The sequence below is a fragment of the Cylas formicarius genome, unplaced genomic scaffold (genome assembly GCF_029955315.1).
Source record: "Cylas formicarius isolate icCylForm1 unplaced genomic scaffold, icCylForm1.1 PGA_scaffold_4__25_contigs__length_36172078, whole genome shotgun sequence".
In the NCBI taxonomy this organism is placed as follows: Eukaryota; Metazoa; Arthropoda; class Insecta; order Coleoptera; family Brentidae; genus Cylas; species Cylas formicarius.
This window is the reverse complement of record NW_026844334.1, coordinates 8,176,774-8,201,878: the sequence shown is the minus strand read 5'-3', so window position 1 is coordinate 8,201,878 and position 25,105 is coordinate 8,176,774. Positions and strand designations below refer to the sequence as shown.

At 33.3% G+C, this 25,105-nt stretch overlaps 1 protein-coding gene across 1 annotated transcript in view; it reads right to left on the bottom strand.

Moving 5' to 3' along the window:
- Positions 1–24,345, bottom strand: part of LOC132700777 (tubulin alpha-3 chain) — a 36,068-nt gene extending 11,723 nt beyond the window's left edge. Inside the window, exons 1-2 of the mRNA XM_060668304.1 lie at positions 24,211–24,345; positions 8,896–9,118 (exon numbers count right to left, since the gene is read on the bottom strand). Of these exons, the coding sequence (XP_060524287.1) occupies positions 8,896–9,118; positions 24,211–24,213 (226 nt within the window). The 5' untranslated portion in view covers positions 24,214–24,345. The remainder of the gene's footprint in view (positions 1–8,895; positions 9,119–24,210) is intronic.
- Positions 24,346–25,105: the final 760 nt, after the last annotated feature.

Genomic DNA, 25,105 nt, shown 5'->3' with positions numbered 1-25,105 from the left:
TGAATGCATTATTACGATATATATTGCTGTAATATTTATTTTTCAACACTATTTATTCTACATAGTCAAAATAAATATAAAAAATCTAACTCTAATACCAATCGATCAAATTTAAGCAAATACATAATTAAAATCCAGTATCCAGTATTATCTTGCCATTTGCAATAATTTATTATCCCATAATCACTTACAGAAAGGAAAAGATGTAATTTAGTAGGAATCGCTCACACTTTTACCAGTTCATTTAAACCTAATTTTTTATTGTAGTAGAATAGGCAGATACTTATGATAGTACAAACTGATACTTTTCATCATCTGCATGCTTTTTTTTTATTTATATTTATCGATTTAGTGGTAATTTTTTAAAAAATGTATTGCACTAAAAATATATTACCAAAACCCCTTTCCCAATAAATTGGCGGCAGTTTTTCAGGAATATCGTGGTCTATCCTTTATAATACCATTGGTTTTAACCGTATATACATTACATTTCATTTCATTTCATTATTGAACTGTGAAACTGGTTTTATTCCATTGGTGCAGTAAGCCCAGAGAGTGGCAGTTAGTTGATCTACCTGTAACTTAGTGTTTAAATTTGGACTTATAGTTACTTTCCGGCAATTGTTTATAAAGTTCGTATTTGGAAATATCTAGAATTTCTGAATTTGTTGCTGAAAAAAGGATTAGTAAAACTGTGATTCCTAAAAATGATATAATTATTATTCTTAATGTGTTCCAAGCACTTCGTCACCCAAACCTAACGTTCCTTTAAATTTTAACTCTAACCCATAACAAAATAAATAAGAACGGTGTTGTCGAAACAATTTCCATGTGAACTGTTAGTTCTTATTTATTTTGTTAAATGGATTTTCATCAAGTAAAAGCTCCCTCAGTTCAACTAACCTTTAACCTTTTCAACGAAACTTTCACTGAAGTTTTGTAAACAGTAACTTTTAACCTTTAAGTTGTCCATCCTGCTTAACTATCCCTCCCATTGCAAATTTATATTGTATTACTCTCTCGCATTAAGAAACTATACATAACTCAATCATTCGAGGTCTCAGAAGCTTGTACTAGATTCGTTCTTATCATTTCCATGGAAGATTAATTTTCGCTACTCGGTTGGGCGTCGCAATTAATCGGCCGAGATTAATTTATGTCATCTAAACGGCTGTCTCGGTGGTATACACAGCTCGAAAGGAAGGCGCGCCATCGTCCGGTCCAATTAAAGAAATAACCTAACAATTAAACATCGCGACGTGCGCATCATGGACGCGGCTCGTGCTAAATTAATTCGCTCGTAAATCGCGAAGCAAAAAGAAAGAAGCTACGTAATACGAACAGATAGGTCTTCCTTAACAGACCGAGTTTAATCGGACTTCATCCGAATGGAAACCAATTAAATAAGCGTATGCTAATCCTTATATATTTATAAGGTCTCGGGCCGACGAACCTTCTTTTTTCGCAAAAGAGGGGTTAGGTCCGGCACCACGGACGCACTGACGTGGAGATGCACATAAAATAAAATTATCCTTTTTGCTGATGAAGATAACGCATGAGTTTAGAGGTTGCTAATTTGATAACTTTAGACGCTAAAGCTGCAGAGCCAAAGCATAAATAAAAAATATAAAATATAACCAAAAAATGTTTCATAATAACTTTAGTAACTTCTTAGATAATTTTATAAAGTTTAATATGGGTAATACGCCATTGATTCCGATAACACATAAATTTAAATTTGATAACCTGATAATTTTCGAAACTAAATAACAAATAAATCATGACCCAAACTTCGCAGCTGCATGGTATTGGCGGGAAATATTTTATCATAACTTCAAGATAATTTTATGAAATTTTGTATACTAAACTGTAATCATCAGCAGGGATTTTTTGGCATATAACGTAACGCCATTCATTTTTTACACATTTTAACATCGTATACTATTGCCACAAAGGGAAGAATATTCACAATCCTACACTAAAAACTTCATAAATTGTGCTTTCCTGTCTTGTGACTAATGGACAATAATAATAAAATAATGAATACAGAAATTTTCATTAATTTCCTTAAAATATTGTATTAGGTACTTAAAAAAAAGATTAAAAAAATACTTAATTAACACAATAGAATAAAATTAAAACAACATAAGTATTTTTCCTATCTTATAAATAATATCTGATCTTTAAAACGGTGGCTTTCGAATGAATTAATTTATAGTACAGGATGCAGTATATTATCATTATTCTTCTTTTATCTCGTAGCTTTCAGCGGTAGTCTGTTATCATACATGCCTTTTTTTTCGTTTGTTGTGCACCTACTCCTTTATTATCGTTAAATATTCTGAGTGCGTTTGTTATGTTTTATTTCTAAAATTAACACTCTAACGTACATGACAAATTTCATTTATGGCGTTTTTTTCTTTCTAGACTTCATTCCTATGGGTTTATAACATTTACACATTTGAGGAAACTCAAAAGTTAAATTACATCAGCAACAATTGAAATTGAAGATAAATATATTTTATCAAGGATTAAATCAAGCAAATAAGCAATATTTCCTACTTCAAATCTTAGTCGTATATCAAGTGTTCATAATTCTTCTAGCATATGGATCACAGCTCGGGAATGGATTTCGATTCAAGGATTTGTTACTTTTTATATAACTTCATTTACACACAAATAATTCATTATTTGCACTTTTTTGCCAAAATGTCAGTCTGAGTTTCAGCACCTCAACAGCTCTGCTACGAGTTCTCAATGATGTTCTGCTGGCTACCGATAAGGGATAATCGACAGCTTTAGTATTACTGGACTATAGTAAGGCTTTTGACACCCTTAGTCACACCTTTTCTGTGCAAAATTTTTTTGTTATGGATTTAAATCCAAAACAATCAGAGTAATGATTGATAATACTAGATTGGGGCATTAGTGTTGGACAGATGTGTACCACCTCAAGGTTTTTTTCTGGGACCTTTGTTTTTTGTTATCTTCACTTCGGATATCATTGATTACATTGAGCAGTGTAACACACACCTAATTATATGCAAGTTTCCCAAAATCTGAGGCTGCTGAAGTTTTAAAGAAGTTAAATGGAAATTTAGAAAAATTTGCAATATACTCACATAATAATAAATAAGTATGCCATTATTAACTTCGGCTCTTTTAAAAATTGGGCTAGTAAGCTGCTTGACATTTCAATCAACAATGTTAAAATACCAGTTGCTCCCGAATGTAAAAACTTGGGTGTTATTTTTGATAATGAATTAAGGTCCGAGACGCATATTTCTAATATTATACAAAACGGTTATTGTAACTTAAGGAACTTATACAAGAATAAATATATTCTTGACGGAAAGTAAAAAAAAATCATTGTCTGAAACGTTGGTCTTGTGTCACACAAACTATTGCAATTTTGTATGCAATTTGTAAGGATTTGGCCACACTACGAAAAGTACAAAACTTATGTATTCACATTTAATCTAAAACTCAAAGACCGCGTTAGTGAAAAGCTGAAAGAATTACCCTTTCTTAACATCGTTGTACAAGTTTCAATAATCTGTGTGACATATCAAAAAGGCACAAAGCTATGTCTCAGAATTCATTTTCTTATATGTCTGCTAAGTTGCTAAGCCGATACGCCTGCTCGGAAGCTCATCCAGACAGTCTTTTAAAAAGAAACCCTTAAGGGAAATTATATTTAGTTATATTTTTGTACTTTTGTTAAATGTAGATTAGCCTTCTCAATTTAATTGCTTTAATTATTGTTCTATTATTTTAATTTTCATTTTTACCTATTTCAACAATATTTCCTTTTCCCATATTTATGGTTATTGTTAATCTATTGTTTAGTTTAATCTATGGCTGAATTACTTATTTATTTATGATATTTGTTGTAAAATTTGGGTTCTTGCAAGTTGATTTATGATTTTTTTTTTGGAAAATAAAAGCGTTTTTATTTATTTATTTAAATTATGTTGATAATCTCATTTTGGTGGCGGAATATCAGCAAATAACAAATCCTTGAACTACTGTAACACATTTTATAAAACTCCTGGATTAATCCTGCGTCGGTTTTTATTGAATCGAACTAGCCGACGTTTCGCCAATCATCCTGTTGGCTTCTTCAGAGCTTGACTGTACCTGATTTTATATTGTTTAAAGGGGGCCGAGACAAATGAGGGGCATAAACACCTTCTCGGATGACTGGTTTTCATATTGGTGAGTCGCAGTTAAGATTGTTAGGTTGCTTATAGATTTCTATAGACTCTCGGATTTTTCGTTGAGAGAAGAATTGATTACATCCAAGAATTTTAGTTTTCCTCAAATAAAACTTTATGTCCGGTTTCGTGATTGTGTTCGGCAACTGTCGATGAGTATATTTTTCTTATTCTTAAGGCTCTTTCATGTTCTTTGAGTCTAGTTGATATTTTTCGTCCGGTCTCTCCAATATCCTCTTTGCCGCATATGCATGGAAGGCAGTATACTCCTGGCATCTCAAATTGAATTTTGTCTTTGATGGATCGAAGATGTTGAAAGATTTTTGGACAAGTGGTAAATCTTGTTTTGACGTTACATTTCTTTAGAACTTTTGATATATGTTCAGTGATGTTTTGAATATAAGGAAGGACAACAGTGGCAAGTATGTGGTGAAGCGTATTTTGTGATGGATCGCTTAATATCTTTAATGAGGAAATTATTAAAGAGAAGAGCAGAGGTAAGGTGTTTTAATTCTGGGTTCAATTACTCGGGCTGACACAGTTTTAGGGCTCTGTAAACAAGAGAGTTGATAACCGATGATTTTTCGACCGGTGGTGATGTGGGTCATTGTGTTTACAGGAAACCTACGCACACAGGCCGATACCTTAGGGCCCAAACATTATCGAAAAATATCAACCAGGCTCAAATAACATGAAAGAGCTTTAAGACTAAGACAAATAAACTCATCAGCAGATGCCAAACACAATCACGAAACCGGACATGAAGTTTTATTCGAGAAAAACTAAAATTCTTGGATGTAATCAATTCTTCTACCAACGAAAAATCCGAGAATCTATAGAAATCTATAAGTAACCTAACAATCTTTTTTTTTATATAAAAAGTTACAAATCCTCCAATCGTAATCTATTCCCGGGCTGTGATATACATGCTAAAAGAATTATGAACACTTGATATACGTCTGAGATTTGAAGTAGGAAATATTGCTTATTGCTTGATATATTAGCAGATCCTTGATAAAATATATTCACCGCCCCATGAATGAAGCGAATTAACTTAATAAATTTCCTGCGCAAAAAAAATTAGATCGTGGGGTTGTTGATCTTCGATGGTAGATGCGAGAACACGGTTATACGGCCCAGGCCGCAGTGACATTGCGGAATTTGTTATTAACCTACATTCCGTGGCGATATGATCGATACAAAAGTCTAATAAAGTATATAATCGCGGTGAATGATAAACTACCGCGGCAAAGATTTTTGCATATGCTTGCGCCGTTCGCTAAACTAAATAATACCGTCAAAAATGAGCAATGAAACATCGTGTTAACTCTATACTATTCGTGATGACTTTCGGAAAATTACCAGGCGAATTAGAAGATTGGTTTAATATTTTCGTGAATAGAATAACGAGCTTCGTGGATTGTCCAATTATTCGGTCAAGTGAATTGCGATTTAAACCCAGTTTTGCTTAAATAATGCCTCGAAACATTCTATAGACTTCGTATTTAAATTGTTAGCGAAGAATAAATCCAATAACATCAACTACGGAATTGTTTGACTCACCGTTTTAACTCTTTTTTGTAATTGTTGCTAATTTTAATTTTGTGGTTCTTTTGAAGTTAGGAAAATTTCATAATTGCTCTGAACTTTCGAGATATTGATTTCGCCATCTCTTCCAGACTTTCAGAAGGCGATGGTGATCAAGAAAAAATATTGTTAAAAGAAAAATCATCATTAAAAAGTTGCAGTCTCTGACAAAAACCGTTCCCGACAGCAAACCGTACAAGTTATGTGCGACCTTTTGATACCATTCGATAGAGAAAAGATTAAAGTAAATTTCAAATTCTCAAAATTATAAATAATCGAAATATAAAATATTTTATCGGAAAAAACCGTTTTTTAAGAAACATAATTAAACAATGGACTTTTTTTAAATACCCCCCAGACCCCTTATCTTCGTGCCAAATTTCAGCCTGATCGGTTAATATTGACCTCGATCCAAAATTTTCATGGTCGCGATTTTTCCCAAAAATTTACATCTTTAATTTTTTTAAATACCTACCTTGCTCCGAGAAGATTGAAATTTTCATAGAAGATGGAGGTCAATGAGGCCTACCCGCAGATATCACACATCCCTCTCTATTTCATTATAATTAAGCATTTTTTAAAAAAAATTCCAGGGTCCCATAAAAACCGTTCCCGACGGCAAACGGTAAACTTGGGTGAGACTTTTTGGTATCGTCGGATAGAGGAAGGACCAAGGTATATAACGTATAAATTCAAGTTCTCAAAATTATAAATAAGCGAGATATTAAACTTTCTAATTTGACCATCGATTTTCGGGCGGATTTTTCAACCCAAAATGCGTTTTCAATGTGATTTCCCCAAAGTGAGTAAAATTCTGCATAGCGGGGTTTTCGAAGACGAGAAATTCGAAATTTTAATTATTTTTTGAATTTTTTTAGTGTTCTGATGATGGTTTTCCAATAAAACGAAACGTCGGACCGAATTTTAAATCATTACGACGTTTTCAGCACATCCCAAAACCCCCGGAACCACCTAAAAAATCCAATTATTACGTATTAGTGCTGTGAAGATTGCTTCGTAGTAAAACGAAACGTCGGACAAAATTTTAAATCATTGCATAGAAATATTTCACGTTTCGATGGCGACGTTACTCCAACGAAAATCTATAATGAAATGAGTCTCCGACGACATGCAGAGCTTACTATTTATAGTTAAACGCATAGACTAATAGGATTAAAACTTGAGAAAATTAAAAATAGAGCATACAAATAAATCTCCCAGCCTACTTATGAATTAATATTAAAATTAAAATTAAAAAGTTGCTCCGATGGGGTCTATCCACAGATACCATAAAGTTCACCCCAGCCTCCTCCATTTAATTGTATTTAATTATTTCTTAAAAATTGGCAGTCTCCTGGATGACTAAAGTATTTAAAAGATATTAAACATTTAAAATTGATCATTGATTTTTGAGCCCCCCCCCCATTTTCAGTTAATATTTTCGATTTATTATTTTCATGTTTGTCATGATTTTCCTCAAAAATCTAGATTTTTAATTTTTGAAAATACTTACGTTCCTCCGAGAAAGTTGAAATTTTTATCGAACATGTTGGTCTCCCCAGCCCCCTCCATTTAATTGTAATTAACTATTTTTTAAAAATTTGCAGCCTCACACAAGAACCGTTCCCAACGGCGAACGATGATAGATCAGAAGACAAAGGCAAAACGGAATGATATCATTAAAGATCTAACTTTCCTCCTAAAGGCAATGGTTGAATGAAATGCTTAGTAGTTCCAGGAAATCTGAAGGTATTTACCTCGCAGTTAAAAGCAATCGTGAAGAAATTCAATTATGTCCAAACGCACGATTCATTAGATATTTCTAAGTAACAGGTCTATTGAAATGATTGGCGTTCTTTCGGTTCCTCCTTTAAGAACAATGTCGGCTCTATAAAATCATTAAATGACGGCGTATTATTAAAACTTCCTTTGATTTGGCAGGCGTATCCGTCACGCGATTTTAGTTGCTTACATCGCCGTGTGCCCAGTAGTAATGAACGTAATTTTTAACTAAATATTTAATGCCTGTTTCGATACAGTTAAAACCGATCGTTTCGTGCGATAAACGAAAGGATTTATTTGTGAATGCACTTAAATAGCCAAGCTTAAGCGAAGATATGCGTGTTTCAACATGTGTATAAAGGGATCCATACACTTGACGGTTCAATTAAAGTCTGCTGATTGCGCAAAAAAAAACAACCCCTTTTAAATCCATAGTCGATAGCGGAGGTGTCCTTGGCCATTAGAATGTGACATTATCGTTAATTTAATTAATGCATCACGCCAATTCTAAAGTTTTTATGGAATCTTCGAGGTCTGAGGAACAATTATGAATGCAGTCCTTATAAGAAAGAAAGAAAGAGTTTATATAATTTTTTAATTTTTTTATAATCACGACTAGTAATTATTTATATGCATTCACAAGTAAACACCCTATCAAGCAGGTGAAAATTAATCTAGCTTATGTAAATAATATTAGCTATAGCTATTATTCAACTTTTCTACTAGGATCTACTTTTAATTCTTGAGTAATAAGTGTTATCATTTTTAGTATTTTAAAAGCTAGCCCGTTAATAAAGACTATCTCTAAAGAAATTTTGATGATGACAATGATATTGTTTACATATTTCCTACCATAGTATACAACCATTTCAATGAGGTTGTTTAGTTTATTTTATTTTTCATTTGCGTATACTTTTCAGTATAATTGAGCAAACAATGTCATAAAGCTAGAACTATTTTCCGTTCGGGACAGTGTTTGCACCGGAAATGTAAGATTGTTCTTGTGCTGATGGTTGTGTAAAAGATTGGCGTAGAGAAAAAAAATAAAAACACGATAGGTTGAAATATGTTGACAGCTGGAAATGTCAAGATATTTAGACACCTGAACCTGTGAGCACTTCCATAATTCATTATGCTGTAAAAGTTGGCATAGTTAAACTGCGATGAGTGTGTCCCTCCCTAGACAATTTTTCAGCACTCTTATAGAATCCTTCAGTATTTCTTTTTTTTAATTCCCTTTGCGCATCGGCGCGCTTTAAATCTTACATAGCGTAAACAAATGTGCACCATTAGATTTATTTCTACTTACCAACAACGGTCGGTTCCAAATCTACGAATACGGCCCTGGGTACGTGTTTGCCGGCACCGGTCTCGCTGAAAAAGGTGTTGAACGAGTCATCGCCGCCTCCGATGGTCTTGTCGGAAGGCATTTGTCCGTCGGGTTGAATCCCATGTTCCAGACAGTAAAGTTCCCAACACGCGTTGCCGATCTGGACGCCAGCTTGGCCGATATGGACGGAGATACATTCCCTCTGAAACGCAAGTTGAAAAATAATTTAAGGAAAGAAAAATCAGGTAGTATTCACGGTACGATACAAAATCTGGAAATGGAAAAAGTTTTGTTTTTTCGTCTTTCGACATTAAAACATGTATATTATTGTAAAAATTTTAAAAAATCAGAGGGCAAACTGTAGTCTTCCAATTTTCTTAAGAAAAATGATAACATAATTTGAAAAGGAAATTGCAATTTGTTGAAGTGATGTTGAAAATGTATTTATAAATTTTATCGAAATAAAAAATGCTACAAAAAAGGATTTAATGGAATTATAAAACAAATTATAAAATATAAAAGGTATGACAGTGTCGGATAATTTGCAACACCAGCAAAAATTAAAATTAACAAAAAGCAGGAAAAACCACGTAAAGACGCAAAAAATTAGAAACTTCAGTCTAACCAAACCAAAAGCAACCAAAACTATTGAAAAAAATGCACCTATCGTTTTGTTCCATTTAATATAATATTCTATATTTATTTACATATAGACTTAAAAAATCAATAGATTTTTAACACAAAAAATAGAGTATTATTTGAAATTTCTGTTGTATAAATAAATTTTCAAATTCACATCAAAAATTGTATTTTTTAAAATTTTTGTTTAATAAATAATAAAAATAAATAAAATAAAATGGAAGATTATTTATAAATTGTAATGAAATGCACAGTAAAAAATGTTGCAAAATATAAGCATTGTGCAAACAAATTTGACATAAAATAAAAATATTTTCCAAACAATAATATTTAACTATGCACTTAAAATTAACACAGATTTTTCGTTCTTTTGAGGTTTGAAGAAGTTGTAACCAGTGATAACAATTGTCAGACATGAACTTACTTTCAGAAATAATCGTATTAATTAAATTATTATTAATATATTAATAAAAAATTTATCAAACTGACATTCATTCCGTTATTCTTTAAGTAATGGTTAAATAATATTCAGTATTCAGATAAATTACGAATTTTTTGTGATCGCCAATAAGAACACAACCAGAATCGATCGCTGTTGGAAATTTTAAAAATGAGAAGCGAGGGACGTATTCGCACAATTCGGCTACGATTTGAAATATACGCCAAAATGATTTTTCCAATGTTCCTCCGTGACTGGCACGAAAAGAAAGACGTATAATGCGAAAGTGGCACGGCTCGGACGGATTCACCTGAAAATTCATAATTCATTTGTTCATCCGATATACCGATGGCTACCGTCTTATATTGAAAACGTTTTGTGCGCTTTCAAAAAGCAATAATGGTACACCAAGCGTTTCCCACAAGCAACTGCGAAATTCTGCTGTCATGAAGGTTTATACAGCCGAACTGGGTCGCTGATGTCTGCGGGTATCATCATTCCTTGTTCTTTTACAACAAAGGATACGAAAATCATTATAGACTGTAAATTTGCGTTTTGCAAAGTTATATAGAAGAACACGAATGTATACGATAGGATGCCTTAAATAATATTATTATTTTGATAATGTTATAATTCAGATATATTAAAGATTCAGATCATGTCTTTTTTTTTTCATTTGTATTTTGTATATAAATAGTAGTATGATGAGATATTATTATTATTATTATTATTCCTTTCCTCAGCTGAAGCTGGAACTTTCACCTGCCCAATAACTTCTTAGGTGTTTTCTTCATGTTTGGGCTAGGCTCGGGCTGGTGGAGAGAAATTTCATTCTTTTCCACTAGATCCTTTTTTTTCCCTTTCATAGTTCTGCCCCATTCAGAAACTTGCGCGTTATATGGCATGTCTGAAGAATTACACATTTTTGCATGATTTCGTACAATCGTGTTGGTAAGTTTAGTTTATCGATATTTTTTTAGGTGCATCGTAAAGACTCCGTTTGCTGAAATTGTTATGGGGACTTTTGAGTTTCCAGACATTTTTGATCTTTCTTGCTAGGGTTTTCATACTTTGTAATTTTTTCGACCTCCATTTTAGAAACGTTCTCACTAAGTGGGCACGCCACATCTATAATAAATGCATGTTCGTTTTGTTTGTCAATGACCACTATGGAAATCCACAGTTATATCGGTGGTTATCGATCGGTCTCAATAGAGTAGGTGGGTGTTGGATTCCAGTACAGGTTCTGGTGAGTATTGATAACAGGATGGGGGAGAGGAGTCCATATTTTTTTGCTAGTTCTATGTGGACAATTTTTGCAACTTGGTTGTGGCAGCCAAAGTATGCCGTGTTAGATAGCGCTGGGCAGCCCGACGTGATATGTTCAATTGTTTCTCCAGGCTTACCACACTTTCGGCATATATCCACCACGTTTTTCTTTAGACAGGTTTTTTCATATGATCTGGTTTTTATTGTACGATCTTGGATGGCCGCTATAAATCGTTCAGTCTCTTTATACAGTTGGCCTTTTTTCAAACGAGTGAGTGAGCCCTCTTTGTCTATACGCTCATCCTGTAGAGTCTTCAGGTATTTACCATGCAATGATTTCTCTTGCCATGATTCAGTTTGATTCCTGGAAGTTAATTCTCATTTTTTCTTCTTGGTCCCGGCATAGCTTATAGATGTCGATGAGGCTTCGTCCACCATCTTTTCTGCTTAAATAGAATCTCTCGACAGCTGATCGGGGATTGTAAACTCTAAACTTAGTGAAGGTCCTTCGAGTCAATCTGTCTAGCTCACGGAGGTCGGTACCTGTGTATTTAAGGATTCCAAAGGAGTATGTAAGACCCGGTATTGCCCGTGTATTTCCAGCGGTTGTCAGGTTCCCCGAGTTTAAAAATGTGTTAAGCAGTTTGGTTAATCGCTTTCTATTATTTTTCTTTAAATTCGTTTTTAGGCCAGTGTGATCGATTGACCGATTCTGTGCGATGCCGAGGTATTTGTATACCGCCAAAGATTGAATGTCTTCCACCTCTCGACCTTGCTGAACTCTACCCTTCACGATTTGTACTGTACCGCATTTACCCACCGACATCCCAATATCACTGCTAAAAGTTTTCGTTGTTTTTATCAGCGAATGCAATTGGTCTGAGTTTTCGGCGTACCATTTAATGTCGTCCATAATCATTAAGTGCGAAACTCGGAGTCCCCTTCAAATCTTAGGTCGATAGCCGCTCGGTTCTGAGTTAAGCAGTGTTGACAGTGGGTTAAGGGAGAGGATAAACCAAAGTGGACTGAGGCTGTCCCCTTGAAAAATGCCTTTGCGAATGTAAATTTCCCCCAATCTGTCGCTGTCTAGGTGTAGTTGGGTCCGCCACCGAGTCATCAAAGTTGTATTGCAGGGTGTATTTTATATATTTCCAACCAGTCGTGTGGGACAGAGTCAAATGTTTTGCTGTAATCGATGTAACAGAGGCTGAGATTTCTACGTTCGACTCGGGCCTGTTTGAGGATTACTGAATCGATTATGAGTTGTTCTTTGCACCATAACGATTTTATTATTATTATTATTATTATATCTATAGGCATAAAAAGTGGCACTGTTCACTTTTGAATTTTGCAAAATTTGTAAATATTTCGATACAGAATATATAAGTTCATTAAAATTTCTATTTCTATTCCAGAAAAAAATTTAAAATTACTTTTTATATAAAATAAAATCGGAAAGCAACCATATTTTGAAACTTACACAAATTTGTTTAAGTTTCAAAATATTATTATTATAAAATATTTATTTTTTAATGAATTTGTAAAGAACCGCCTATTACAACAATACAGAGAATAACAGACCTCATGAAGCTTTAAATATTGAATACATTAAAATTGAAACTAAGTTGAATAAATTTAATTTTAAATTTTAAAGTTTTAGTTAAAAGTAAGATCTTTTTTATAAATAAACATTGCGATACAATTTTCCGATTTTTTTATAATCTTTTTTATTTTCAATTCAAGCAAGAAATAAGAAAATTGGAAGAACGGTTAACGACTAACCATTTGAAAATTTCAAAATCCGTATTTGAAACATTTTGTAAGATTAATGGAGGGTTGGTACATTTTTGATCACAGTTTTTTTATACAGATAATTCTTATTATTCGTTTATTAAAAAAAATGTTCCAACAAAAGTTTTCAAAAATATTTTTAACATAAATTCTGAAAAATCGTTTTTTAACTTAAACAAATTTGTTGCTTTTTCTTCTTCAGCATGAAGAACAATAATTTTCCTCTCTCTCTCTCTCATTATGTGATTTATATGTATTAAATAATTGAGAATACTATTTTTTAAAAATTGTTTCACAGTAGGGTTGCATTTGATAGCATTACATAGAAGCATCTTAGCATACTTTTTATTCACACCCTATTCAACTTCTTCATCCTTGGGAAGAGTTTCCATAAAGCTTTAAATATAATATTATTACAATTGAAAGTTTATTTTTGGCATTAGGGAATAAGAACGTACTTTGCAGTAAAGTTCTATATCAATCTATAAATTAATGCCAAATTCTAACCAAATTTTAAAGTATTTTAAAGCACAATGGGGGGTGCTCTAAACTCTGAAAAAAGAACGTTGGTTCGTTTATTTAAAATGTAATATTTAGCAAAATCTCTGGACTCGAACTTCTTAGTCTGGTGTTCTGTTTAAAAAAACACCAAAAATTATTGTTTTCATCGCGAACAATAAGGAAGAGGAAAATAAATCATTTACAGGAGACAAGATGTCCGTATATAAACGGAAGGATGTCCTGTTTTTTTTATTTGTAAAACTTTTCGTAAAAAGTGATACAATTTTCTCAGTATAAATTCCCATCTTATCGATTATTTTAATGTTATAACTTTCCAATTGCCATCTTATCGATTATTTTAATGTTATTTATTGTTTTTTATTTAAAAAATCCAAATGATAATGTTGCACCTTTTTCTTTCCTTCTTTATGTGCAAAAACCAGTGCTGTGTAGCTTCCAATGAACAATAGGACGTCGGTTCAGTGACGCTTAGTTTTTCGAAAGAGCAGTTTTCAGAAGCCAAGCCATTGCCAGTCGCCAATAAAATATTCTCACGGTGAAATTCCTCCATGCGATTTCTTGCGATTCTTTCCTATTTATCGATCGGTCAGGCTGCGTTTTCTCTCATTTAATTGAAGCGTACGGCGAAAAATCGCGATTTCCTATTATCCGTGAAAAAGTGGCTTCGGACAGGCAATCGCGCGGCACAACAACCGCAAACGACCTGCCCCAACCCGTCGTTGTTTCCAAGTTCACGTACCTGCCTACCTACACTGGTGTAGGATTGTTCAATTTATTTATTGTTTTATTGGAATGTAAAAGTGCTTATGAATGCGATAGCGATAACGTGCTAATTCAACTTACGCGGGAATAAGTGATGGCGTATTTCAACGCGAAGGCGGCGTTTGGTTTTCAGAAGTGGGATTGCCGCAGCGGGATTATACCGTGCACGGGCTAGCGAGTATTGCATACAGAGGACGAAGCAGTATTTGGTAATTATTACTGTAAAATTAAAAACCAGCGGTTACGGCTTCGCGGTCGGGACTGAAATAAATTCGCCGCCACGTAGCACGACCGCGGTGTGTGGAAAATAAATATTTTGCTGTATAGAAGTGCGAGTAATTACGGAAGGTCGACGCCCCTGGGTTATTTATAATAAAAAAAAAACGAAGTAACTCTGTCTGTAAAGTACTTTTCCGCATCCTAACCGTGTAACAGCGACCCGCTTCCGCTGTAGAAAAGAAGAATTTTCCGGTGCCGTGCCAATTAATTTCTCGCCGATTAGAATTTAATTAAATTGAAATTTCTTTTTTAATTGAATTTTGGCAACAGAAACAAAAGTCCGCATCTATAAGAACGCTGACATACGCGGCGGAAAACAAGAACTCAATCCAAACCAATCCAAAGTTTACTGATAACCTGGTTGTTTCAGTAACATGCAAGAGTCTGGGTTTGATTTTGGGCTCCAGGTTGCTTTTTAAAGACCATATCACCAATAAAAGGCGTTGTGTGTTAGTTTGTATAATTTGGAATCCCGTCATATATGTTCGAAAGGATATCGTTTCGCACTGAGGTGAATAATTTAAACATGACGGTACGGCGAATATTTACAATACCAAAGCGTCGAAAAGAGATTCTGCCGCACGACCAAAGCAAAACTTAGCGAAACAGGGCCCTCGTGATATGTTTACCGACTGTAATGTAGCGTTAACAATTAATACGTATTTTGTTTTGTTGTCCTTTGTTATATTCTAGGTCTAGGTTAAAATAGACTATAATATTTAATGTAGCTTTAACGTCATAAGAGGTCATTAGAAATCTATGGGAAGCTGAGTTTAGCAAAGATTATTGTGCAAATAATTTTTATTATGACTTTATAAATGTATTATTATTATTAGAAACATCAGGTATGATAGAGGTACGCGAAATGAAAACGTTGAGAAGAATTGGAAGAAGACAGAATTAAGAACGAAGATATCAGGAATAAGTGCAAGATTCACAAAATTCAGAAAGCTGTCCAAAGAAGGAGGGCAGGGTGTACAGCTTCAATGAATTAAGAATGGCGAGGAAGCTAAACGACAAGGTCCTTTTAGGAAAGAGAAGTCTTGACCGACCAAGAAAGAGATGAAAGAGAGCCCTGGATTAAACAGCTGCTAGACATCTTAATAATAAGAAGAACAAATTGAATTGAAACTGTTCTTAGTAATTTCAATTAAAGGCGAATGTTGCTATGTCCCATCAAGAATCGCATGATAATTTTTTATGGAAAGCATTGAAATAACAAAAACTAATAAAATAATTTCCGACAAAAATTGAGGAAACACTAAAAAGCCGTAAATCAGTTTAAAACAATTGACTGCAGATAATGCTGCTGTTTTTTGAATGCGTATTTCCACGTGCGATTATAATTTAACAAAAAAACTTACAAAAATAAATACTAATATAATAATTTTTCATTTCATTTTCACGAAAACTTGAAGTTTTGTAATTGCTAATATAATAACTATAATAAATAAGTTCAATTTACCACGTAACTAAGCAAAACGCATGGTTGGCAGCTAGTTTAGTCGTCGCTGCGACGCAAAAGATTTACTCCCTCAAAGGTTATAGAGTTTTTACTCCCAATAGGCTAAAACGCCTTTTAAGCCGGAAGTGTTCCGTCACTAGACTTAGTATTATTCTTACAACGTTTTTTTTAGAGCAAGTCTGTTGTAAATCTGGTAGATGGGCTTCTGGGAATTCCTTAGTTTGTCTTTGCCCTGGCATGCCTCTTCACCATTGCCAGAATTCAGTGTTGATCCATTTTTTGATTGGTGACTTTGCAATAGGTTTAGCCACCCCATAAAGAGGTTCTGACTCAATCGCCTTGCTGAACCTTTGCGGGCTACTTAGTCGGTACCTCCGTCACCTTTAATGCATTATGGCAATCCAAAACTAATTTGGATGTTATTTTTTATTTTTCGACCTTACTTCTGCTACTGGGTTAGATTTTTTTTTCGATTTTGTTTTTTTTTGTATTAGTTTTGGTTTGGTTTACACAGGCTATTACAATACTATTTACGATTCATGCGGATTCCTCCTGCACCTGTTGTTGATAAATTTCAGTTAAGTCTTAAAGAAGTAAATTGGATTATTGGCAAAACGTCAGAGAGTTTGATTTATCAACAACCGACCAAGGATAGATCCAGAAGTTTTTTAAATAGATAGAAATTTGTGTTTATATATATTTTTTAAGATTGCAATAATAGAGGTTTTAGATACACCCGGCTTGGTAGACTTGGTCCATAGACGGTTCCCGCTGTATCACAGCGAATTATTAGTTGGTAAGAATAAAAAAAATACTTTAATCACAATTTCACCGGCTTTGCTTGTTATCTATTTTGATTATTTTATTTTCATAACAAACATTTAATTACCGCTTGCTAATAAGTATAGCAAATGAAAAATACATAGATGAGTACATAAATCTAGATGCAAAACGCTATCAAATAATCGAAGCACACAAAATAATCAAAATTTTAAAAACACCATCACTTCTATACCTACATTTTTATGATAGATGACACTGTAGGTATATAACAGTTTGAAAACGTTTAAAAATGTACAAATTCCTTTGTATTTTATTCATTTTGAAAAGAAATAATACTATTATTTATACCAGTTGGATAGATAGCGCTCCGCTCGACGCAGATAACAAGCACGCCCCATTACCGCTGAATAATAAATCATACGAATGTCATGCGCATCGTAAAAACTTTAATTAAGCCATAAAACCAATCGGCGTAGCAGACAATTAACAATATCCCCCGCATTAGTCGAATACGGTACTTTTCGTATCTGCGTTTACCAAATTCGGTTCAAACGCTAGCAATAACCTATTTATAAATTTGTTTCTGACTTGTCCGGCAGTCAGCCTTTACTGGACATTACACGTTGCCATTAAAAAACAATGTCAAATGATGCATTTCCCTTTTTAGGCATATAAGACGCTCAATACGGTCATTAAGCTTCGCTACCTTTTTTGCCACGGCGCCAGACTTTACTTGGGGTACGTTTGAAAACCATAATGTTATTTTTCGCTGGCCTATTATTACGCGGTTATTGTCGGTAGACTAGAACGTAATGTAAGATATGTGTTTTATAAGAAGTCAAGCCTGAATACGAATAAGTTTGGATAGGCTTTAAAATTTTACAAAACTGTAAAATTAAGATAGAACGATTTGTTTACTCGTATAAGTTTTTGAAGCTCTTTAGGCGTCTGGGAAATACTGGGATTCTTTTTTTAAATCGTTCGCCTGGCAAACGTCGGCCTGAAATTCGACCGCAAGCCAGCCGATACTTAAGAAAAAATGAGATAACTTCCGAAGGCAAGAGTTCTTGCGCGCGTTCCAGCATCTGGTAATTATACTTTAACGAGTGTGGCCTGGTTTTTGTTTTGGACGACTAATTTAAGGTGCCCGGTAAACAAGCACGTCGAAAGCAGAAGTTTTTATTTATATCTAGAAGAATATTGATGGTATCGACTAAAAATTCCTGCATACGTTTTCTTCTCTTTTCTTCGTAGCAGCGTGACAACGAGGGAAATAGTATATTTAATAATGTATGTGTTTTCTTAGCATGTACATGGAGACATAACCTCAAACGCTTCGAAAATACATACTGTCAAATAAGTCCAAACAAAATAGCAATACTTAAGTTAAAAAATTAGATTTTTGATTTAAGAATTATATATAAAATATAAACTTCTCTATGCAAAATTAAAACTAAAACTTATTAATTCAATTACTATTTCTATTCTCAACTAATAAAATTAAATCCACCGTGGTCCCCTCTGTGGAATAAGTTTTCAACTAGAGGTACTTGTAGTACACTAGGTATTTTCAAATTAAAATTGAAATTATTTTTTTAATTAATCAAATAAATTACTTTTGATATAAGTTACTCTTTTAGGTTTCTTCTAAATTGAACTGCATAGGACATGATTGCAGCAGAAATTAATTATTTGCTTTAGTAATTTATTGATTTTGCATTGCTGCTGTTATATTTCAATTTCTATCTTTTAGTTCGTTTTTGGCAGTCAATACCTAAATGAAATTGGCTTGCCTTCGAAATAAGAAATACTTTCTGAGTCAGACTTGAGTCAGAATGCGATTGAAGAATAAAAAAAACACTCCATCAATTGCATAGATGAATTTATTTACTTTTATACTTTGGATTGTGTGAAATTTGTTCATGCGCCTAACACATATTTAACGAAAATACACTGTTTTAATTAAATAAAATTGTTTTGCGTGTCTATTAACCAATAAGATGTATTAATGCTGATCGTCGTGTCCCCATAAGAAGCCAGGTATCTTGATCTTCATAAAACGGTAGTCAATGTTTGTGTTAATGGACGTTTTAATGTAAAAAACTGTCGGGGTTATTACACACTGACAAGATTGCTTTTCATCTTCAGCATCCTGTTTATACGGGTGCAAAAGACGCGAATGCGCAAAAGGAAATGAGATTCTAGCGGTTTTTCGCCACTCGAAAGGTAATAAGCCATTAAAGCTGTAATTGGAGGGAATTAATATCCTACTTATAAAATAACTCATTTCATGCGTTCAATTCGTCTTTGTTGGTCTACGAAACGTCTCGATAAACCTTTCTTGCGACGCACCTTTTCGTCGACTTCGATTATTGGTTTAATGAAATAATGATACTAAAATCTTCTTTTATTGCCCGCGTGGATAATCGTTCGATTAAAAACCGTTTACAGTCGAAAAAATTTCGACGGAAAATGACGTCCACTCCTCTGCGCCAATCAAGGGATAAAACATAGGATCCCACTCAAGGTTGCCGTTTTAAGGCGTGACATTAGAGCGCATCAGTTTCTTGAGGCATGTATTAGCTACGCATTACTCATCGCTTTTAAATCCGAATCCTGCGCACGTAAAAACTTTAGGGTGGCTCAAAGTTGCTAGGACGCACTTGCACTATGCATTGGCATTTCCCACAAAAAATCGATTTCTTTGAACTCAGCTTTTGTCACTTTCAGCGTTATAGTCAATTATTTGCATCAAATATCAAATTGCTGTGTACTGCAATTTCCATGAAAGTAACAAGCCTTATGTTTCAACACTGGTTTCAATGAAACAAATTAACCTTAAACGTAGAAAATACTAAATACATGCCATTTTCCATATATAAAAATATTGCAATATGTTATAGCATTACGATATTACAATATATTACAAGTTCACAATATTACATTATCTATTTGACATAGGTTTAAAAAAAACGTAATAATTTAATCTTAACTCAAAATTGGAAAATTAAACTAAAAAAATATTTATTCAAAATATGTTTTTTGCCTTCTTAAGAACCATTATAACCAACCATAGGAAGCAGTTTATACAATTTTGGTCCTAAATAATTTGTTTGCTTATTATTAATTCGATTGCTTTGAAGGAGAATAACATTTCTGTGAATATTAGTTCCAGTTTGATAGTTATACGTGCTCAAAAGAAACAATGTACAATGTAACGTAATTTTAACTCTAGCATTTTGTTTTACTCAGACGCTGAAGATTAAGAAATGAAGAAATTCTGGTAATATAAAATTTATATATAGATATAATGTTTTTGCCAAATATAAGATATTACTATTCCATCTAAGGCTTTTTTCAACTCCTGCTCCCAAGTATTTTACTAACCAGATGGTTAGTAATTTCCTTAATGAACTCGACTTTTGCATTCCAGTTCGCATACCCTGAGTAAAGCCAAATTGATGACTGTACAATAAATAATTACTACTAAGACATAATCTTTACCCAAGTGCACACCTTAGCATTACCATTAATAATCATTTAAAGAGGGATGGATATACATGTAAAGAATTTAAAAAACAAACTAACGGGACTCCTCTGAAATTTTATATATCTGAAAGTTTTTTTTGAATAAAAGCATTTAAAAATTCTTTACTTTTCTCTAGTACAATGTTAATTAATATACGGAAGTGTAGGTTGTTCTACAGTTTCTGATAATCAGTTAGAGTTTCTAAAAACCCACCGAAAGCGGTTCATTAAAATTATTTCTAACATGAGCAAAACTTATCCAACACATTGTCTTTAAGAAAAAGTCAGCTATTCTGCTTTGAAATCGTAATGCTCGAAATAGAGTTCAAAAATCGATAATCAATACTTTTCTCCTAGTTTTTACAATATGTGTGCCCAAAAATATACGAATTCAAAATAGGATATTAGGAAAAGGTAGGCAAGTTTATAGCAACAAAATTGAGTTCAGATATCCAAAATAAATAAATCCCCAATCTCTATAAGAACCTATTTTTTTCCACTTCAAACCTATCCGACATTTTTAAACCCGATCTGGTGACTTTTAAAAAGCCATAAACGTCACGTAAAAGCATTTAATGCGTCTGTCATTTGTGAACGTTTAATAGAGTTGCACTTCTTTTTATGCTTGCTTAGATTTGTACCTTGTGCTGCAAAACTAGTAGATTTCGAAAAAAAAGCCGAAATAAACAAAACTTCGTGTGCCACGATTGTTTATTTTATCATCATTTTTGAGGGGAAAAAATTATTATCAAACCATGTTCACTTTTTTGCAAGAATTGTCAACCCTGCATGTTTGTTGCAACCTGGAAATTATTAGTTTTTTAAGAACCAGATACTTTGGAGAAACTAAAATGGTTATTGTTAACCACAAAAAGACAAAAGATAAACTAAGTGAAAAAACTTTCTTTGCAGGCCTCGGTTGGTTTTTGGTTTAAGTTTCCCTGGACTGTCTCTCAAAACGGTCCACAGTTATTATTTCCTATTTTCGAGTTTATATTTGACAGCCTTTGTTCCCGGTAGCCGAACTGTTCTCTAAATCGAACCTCAAGGTTGGCAATTTTTATCTGCATGCTTTCTTCTTGCGGGACCGTTTAATTCGCCGATGAGGAATTCCGTAAATGTTTTAATATTAATAGACTTAGGCAGGTTCGTTCACCGCAACTGCACTTGCGGCCACTTTAAATATAAAAGGCACCCGAGACGACGACTTTTTACCGAACGTCAACGTACTGACGGGATGATGCATTTTATGCACATGGCGTACAAGATCATAATGCTAATAAATTATGCCGTAATAACTATGCAATTTGAACATAAAAGAAATACATCATACAGGCGTCGCTAGTAACATTCCAAACGAGCATGCGCGAGCCAATTCAAAACTTCAACCAATAAGAACTCGCGCCTTGTGGCAATCAACATGGCTGCTGACAGTCGATCAATTCCACACTATTTTGTCAAAAATGATTTGGAAAAACGATGTAAGTGTGCAAGGATCACTGTTTAGAAAGAAATTTTCGCGAAGTTCAGGTTAACATGTGAAATTTAGAGACATGTGAAAATGTCATTGAAATTTTACGGTATTTACGGCCCCTATGTTATTAATTTAATGACATTGTGAATTTAACAGTTATGCCTACTTTGCTACCCATATAGGTACGAAAATCGTTTTATTGACGTCGACCTGTAAAAATATCCGTTTCTACTAATATTTTTTAACGGGACTTACATTATGGCATCAAAAATAATTCGTGATTGTCGGATAATCTCATTCCGGCGTTCATTAAAATGCGTTTATGTGGATTATTATCACGGTCTTGTGGGCACAGCCACCGTTGACTTTGCGAATGAACTATAACGCTCGCGGTGAAAGCGTATTGGAAATGGACGAAAATAAAATACTGTGTGAAATATGTCAGCGGCGATTGGAAAGGAGATTTGGGGTCTCGGATGTTCGCAGTAACTCCTGACAAATTGGTGGCGGACTTTTACCGTTTAGTTGTCGATTTCGAAGGATTTACGGCGGAACGTTTTATTTTATTTCGAAGTACTTCACGTTGGGACATGAATTTTACGTTATTAAATAAGAAATATAATAATACGCCTTTATTTGCGCGAAACAGATAGCGATAGACGTAGGAGTTTTATGTTTTCTAGAAAGTAATCTATCATTTACTCTTAGTCCAGTTTGGCGTGAATTATTAACAATCAAATTGATTTTTCACGATCTTACCGAACGAGAAAATCGTTGCTCTATCAGACGTACAATATGCGAATATTTATGATATTTTTTATAACAGTTTCGCTTATAGTAACATTAAAATTGATTTTGCTTGGTTTATTTTTTGTTTCGAATATAACAAGATGGGGTTGTTTTGTGCGTTTTTATTAATTCATTTAAGGACTTGGTACGTCTACATTTTTTTGTCAGTTATATTTTCGAAGGTATTGCAAAAAACTATAAACGAGTATTTCAATTTAATATTTCTAATTAGTATTTGTTCAATGCTTTCTGTCGAGAGTGGTTGTTTTTTAATTAATATTTAATTGACCAATTTTGCGAAGTAATCGTTATTAAGGAGTAATTAACTGTGCTGTGACATAAAAATTACTAGATCATATCGAATGAAATTGGTTTAAGTACTAAAATTATATTAGATAGACTTGACAGCAAAATACAACCACAGCTTTGTTTTATTTTTGTGAGTCCCCGGGTAACCTTGATTCGTTAAAAAAAAAACGGAAAGGGTTTTCGAACCACAGAAAATGTCACATTTTATAGTAGTTTGGTCTGCGTCTCGATTTATTAATCAATTTTATGGGTACATAATATAAAAAATATAAATGCAAATCTAAGTAACTTGAATTATATGTAGATAAATACATAAGCACATTAACCGTGAAGATTTTCCAGACATTTTTAACAAAGACGTGAACTAAACTTTGAGTTTCAAGATTTACGTGACAAACGCTAAAAATTGAAAACTGCACAATTTGACAAATTTTTTGACTAAAAACGAATTTTCTTGTTTTATTAATCAATTTTGTGGGTAAATAACATAAAAAATAATAAATAGAAGAAATAATAAAAGAAGACTTTAAAAATTTTGAAGTTTTACAATTGACAAAGGTGATAATAGATAGAAATTGAATTGTGCAATCTCCTAAATGTAAATTTTTAAAACGAAATCAATGAAGCTTTGAAATGTCACACTGTCGACTAAAAATGACAAATACATTAATTTCAAAATGTAATTTTTGTTAAATACTTTCCCCGTTTGTTGCTTAATTTTTTAAATTTTAAAAATCGGCGTTGTAAAAAAATCTTTTTTTTTTTAAATTAATTAAATCATTATACGCACTAGTTTTTAAATCATTGAACTGAACATAAACTTACCATATTAAAAATAACACATATTAATAAATTTTACGGACAGGACAGGAAGAAATAATATACGTAACTAATTAATCAAGATAATTTTAAAAGTAACCCATAAAAAATTGTGTGTGATTATTACCGTCAATACTTGACATGTGCTACAAAAAAGCTAAAGCAGATTTAGATTTTAAAATTTTTGGCGAAAAAGGACAAATATTCCTATTATTTTTTTAATTAATTTTACTTTCGTTCTCTTTATGGCATATACCACCCAATATTTCAATAGTTATCCTCTTTTTGATTAATATGTTTAAAATATTGCATTAATTCCACGAAAAGTAAAAATGAACATACAAAAAAGCAAAATACTAAATTCATCAATCAAAATGTTAAATCTTTGCCAATTTGACCGCACCCGCAAAAATCACCCTAACTTACCATTTTCCTGGATCAAAAAATGAACTTCGCAAATTGCCAACTAGGAGAACGCGCGTAAAGAAGTCACCCGATGTCAGTGATGGAACACCAGCGATTTATTTAAACATTTATCGGCGGCTTCGTCGGGTTTTAAGCGCTCCCGCGGTCGCGGCCAAACCGCGCGCATGCTCGTAGAAAAACGGCCGCCGCGTATAGCAACAGAGTGTATTCCTGCATTTTATGCAGGAGGACAATGACTTTCGGCAAACCAACCCTCCGAGAGTTTTTTTTCTTTCGGTCGCGTTACAATGGGTTCAGGAAATTGATATCTATAGATTAACGGGGCGCTATAGATGTAACCTCTGGTTAGATTCTTTGGTGTAATTTCCGGAGCCGCCCATGATTCCTGTCGAATGACTTACTTCGATGAGGAAGCGATGTAATCGCGGTTGCGATTCTGAATATGAGCGTTATGTTACAGTTTGAATTGGCAACGCGTCTCTATAAATTTTTCAAATGGGAATCCCGAAATACAATTTTTTTTATACTTTATCTCTGTGTAAGTCCGGAAAATTATTAACTATTGAATATAATAAAAATAAGTTTTTTTTACCACAAGTCTTTTTTCATGCATTCCAAAACATAACAAAAATAACTCGAATATTGTTAAAAATAAAAATTATTCAGATTTGTGCTGTTTGTGTTTTAAAAAAAAGTGTCCGCATTTTCAAAAATTAATCGTCAATTCGAATGTGTTTTTCAAATTTAAAGTTTAATTAAAAATTTAATAATTCCAGTTTAGTGTGGGTTTTACAATAAGTCAGTATTTTCTAAGTAACTGTTAACTCGGCGTAGCTTAAGTGATATTGTTCAATATCATTAGTGTACATTTACATTTTATTTACAAAAGAAAAAA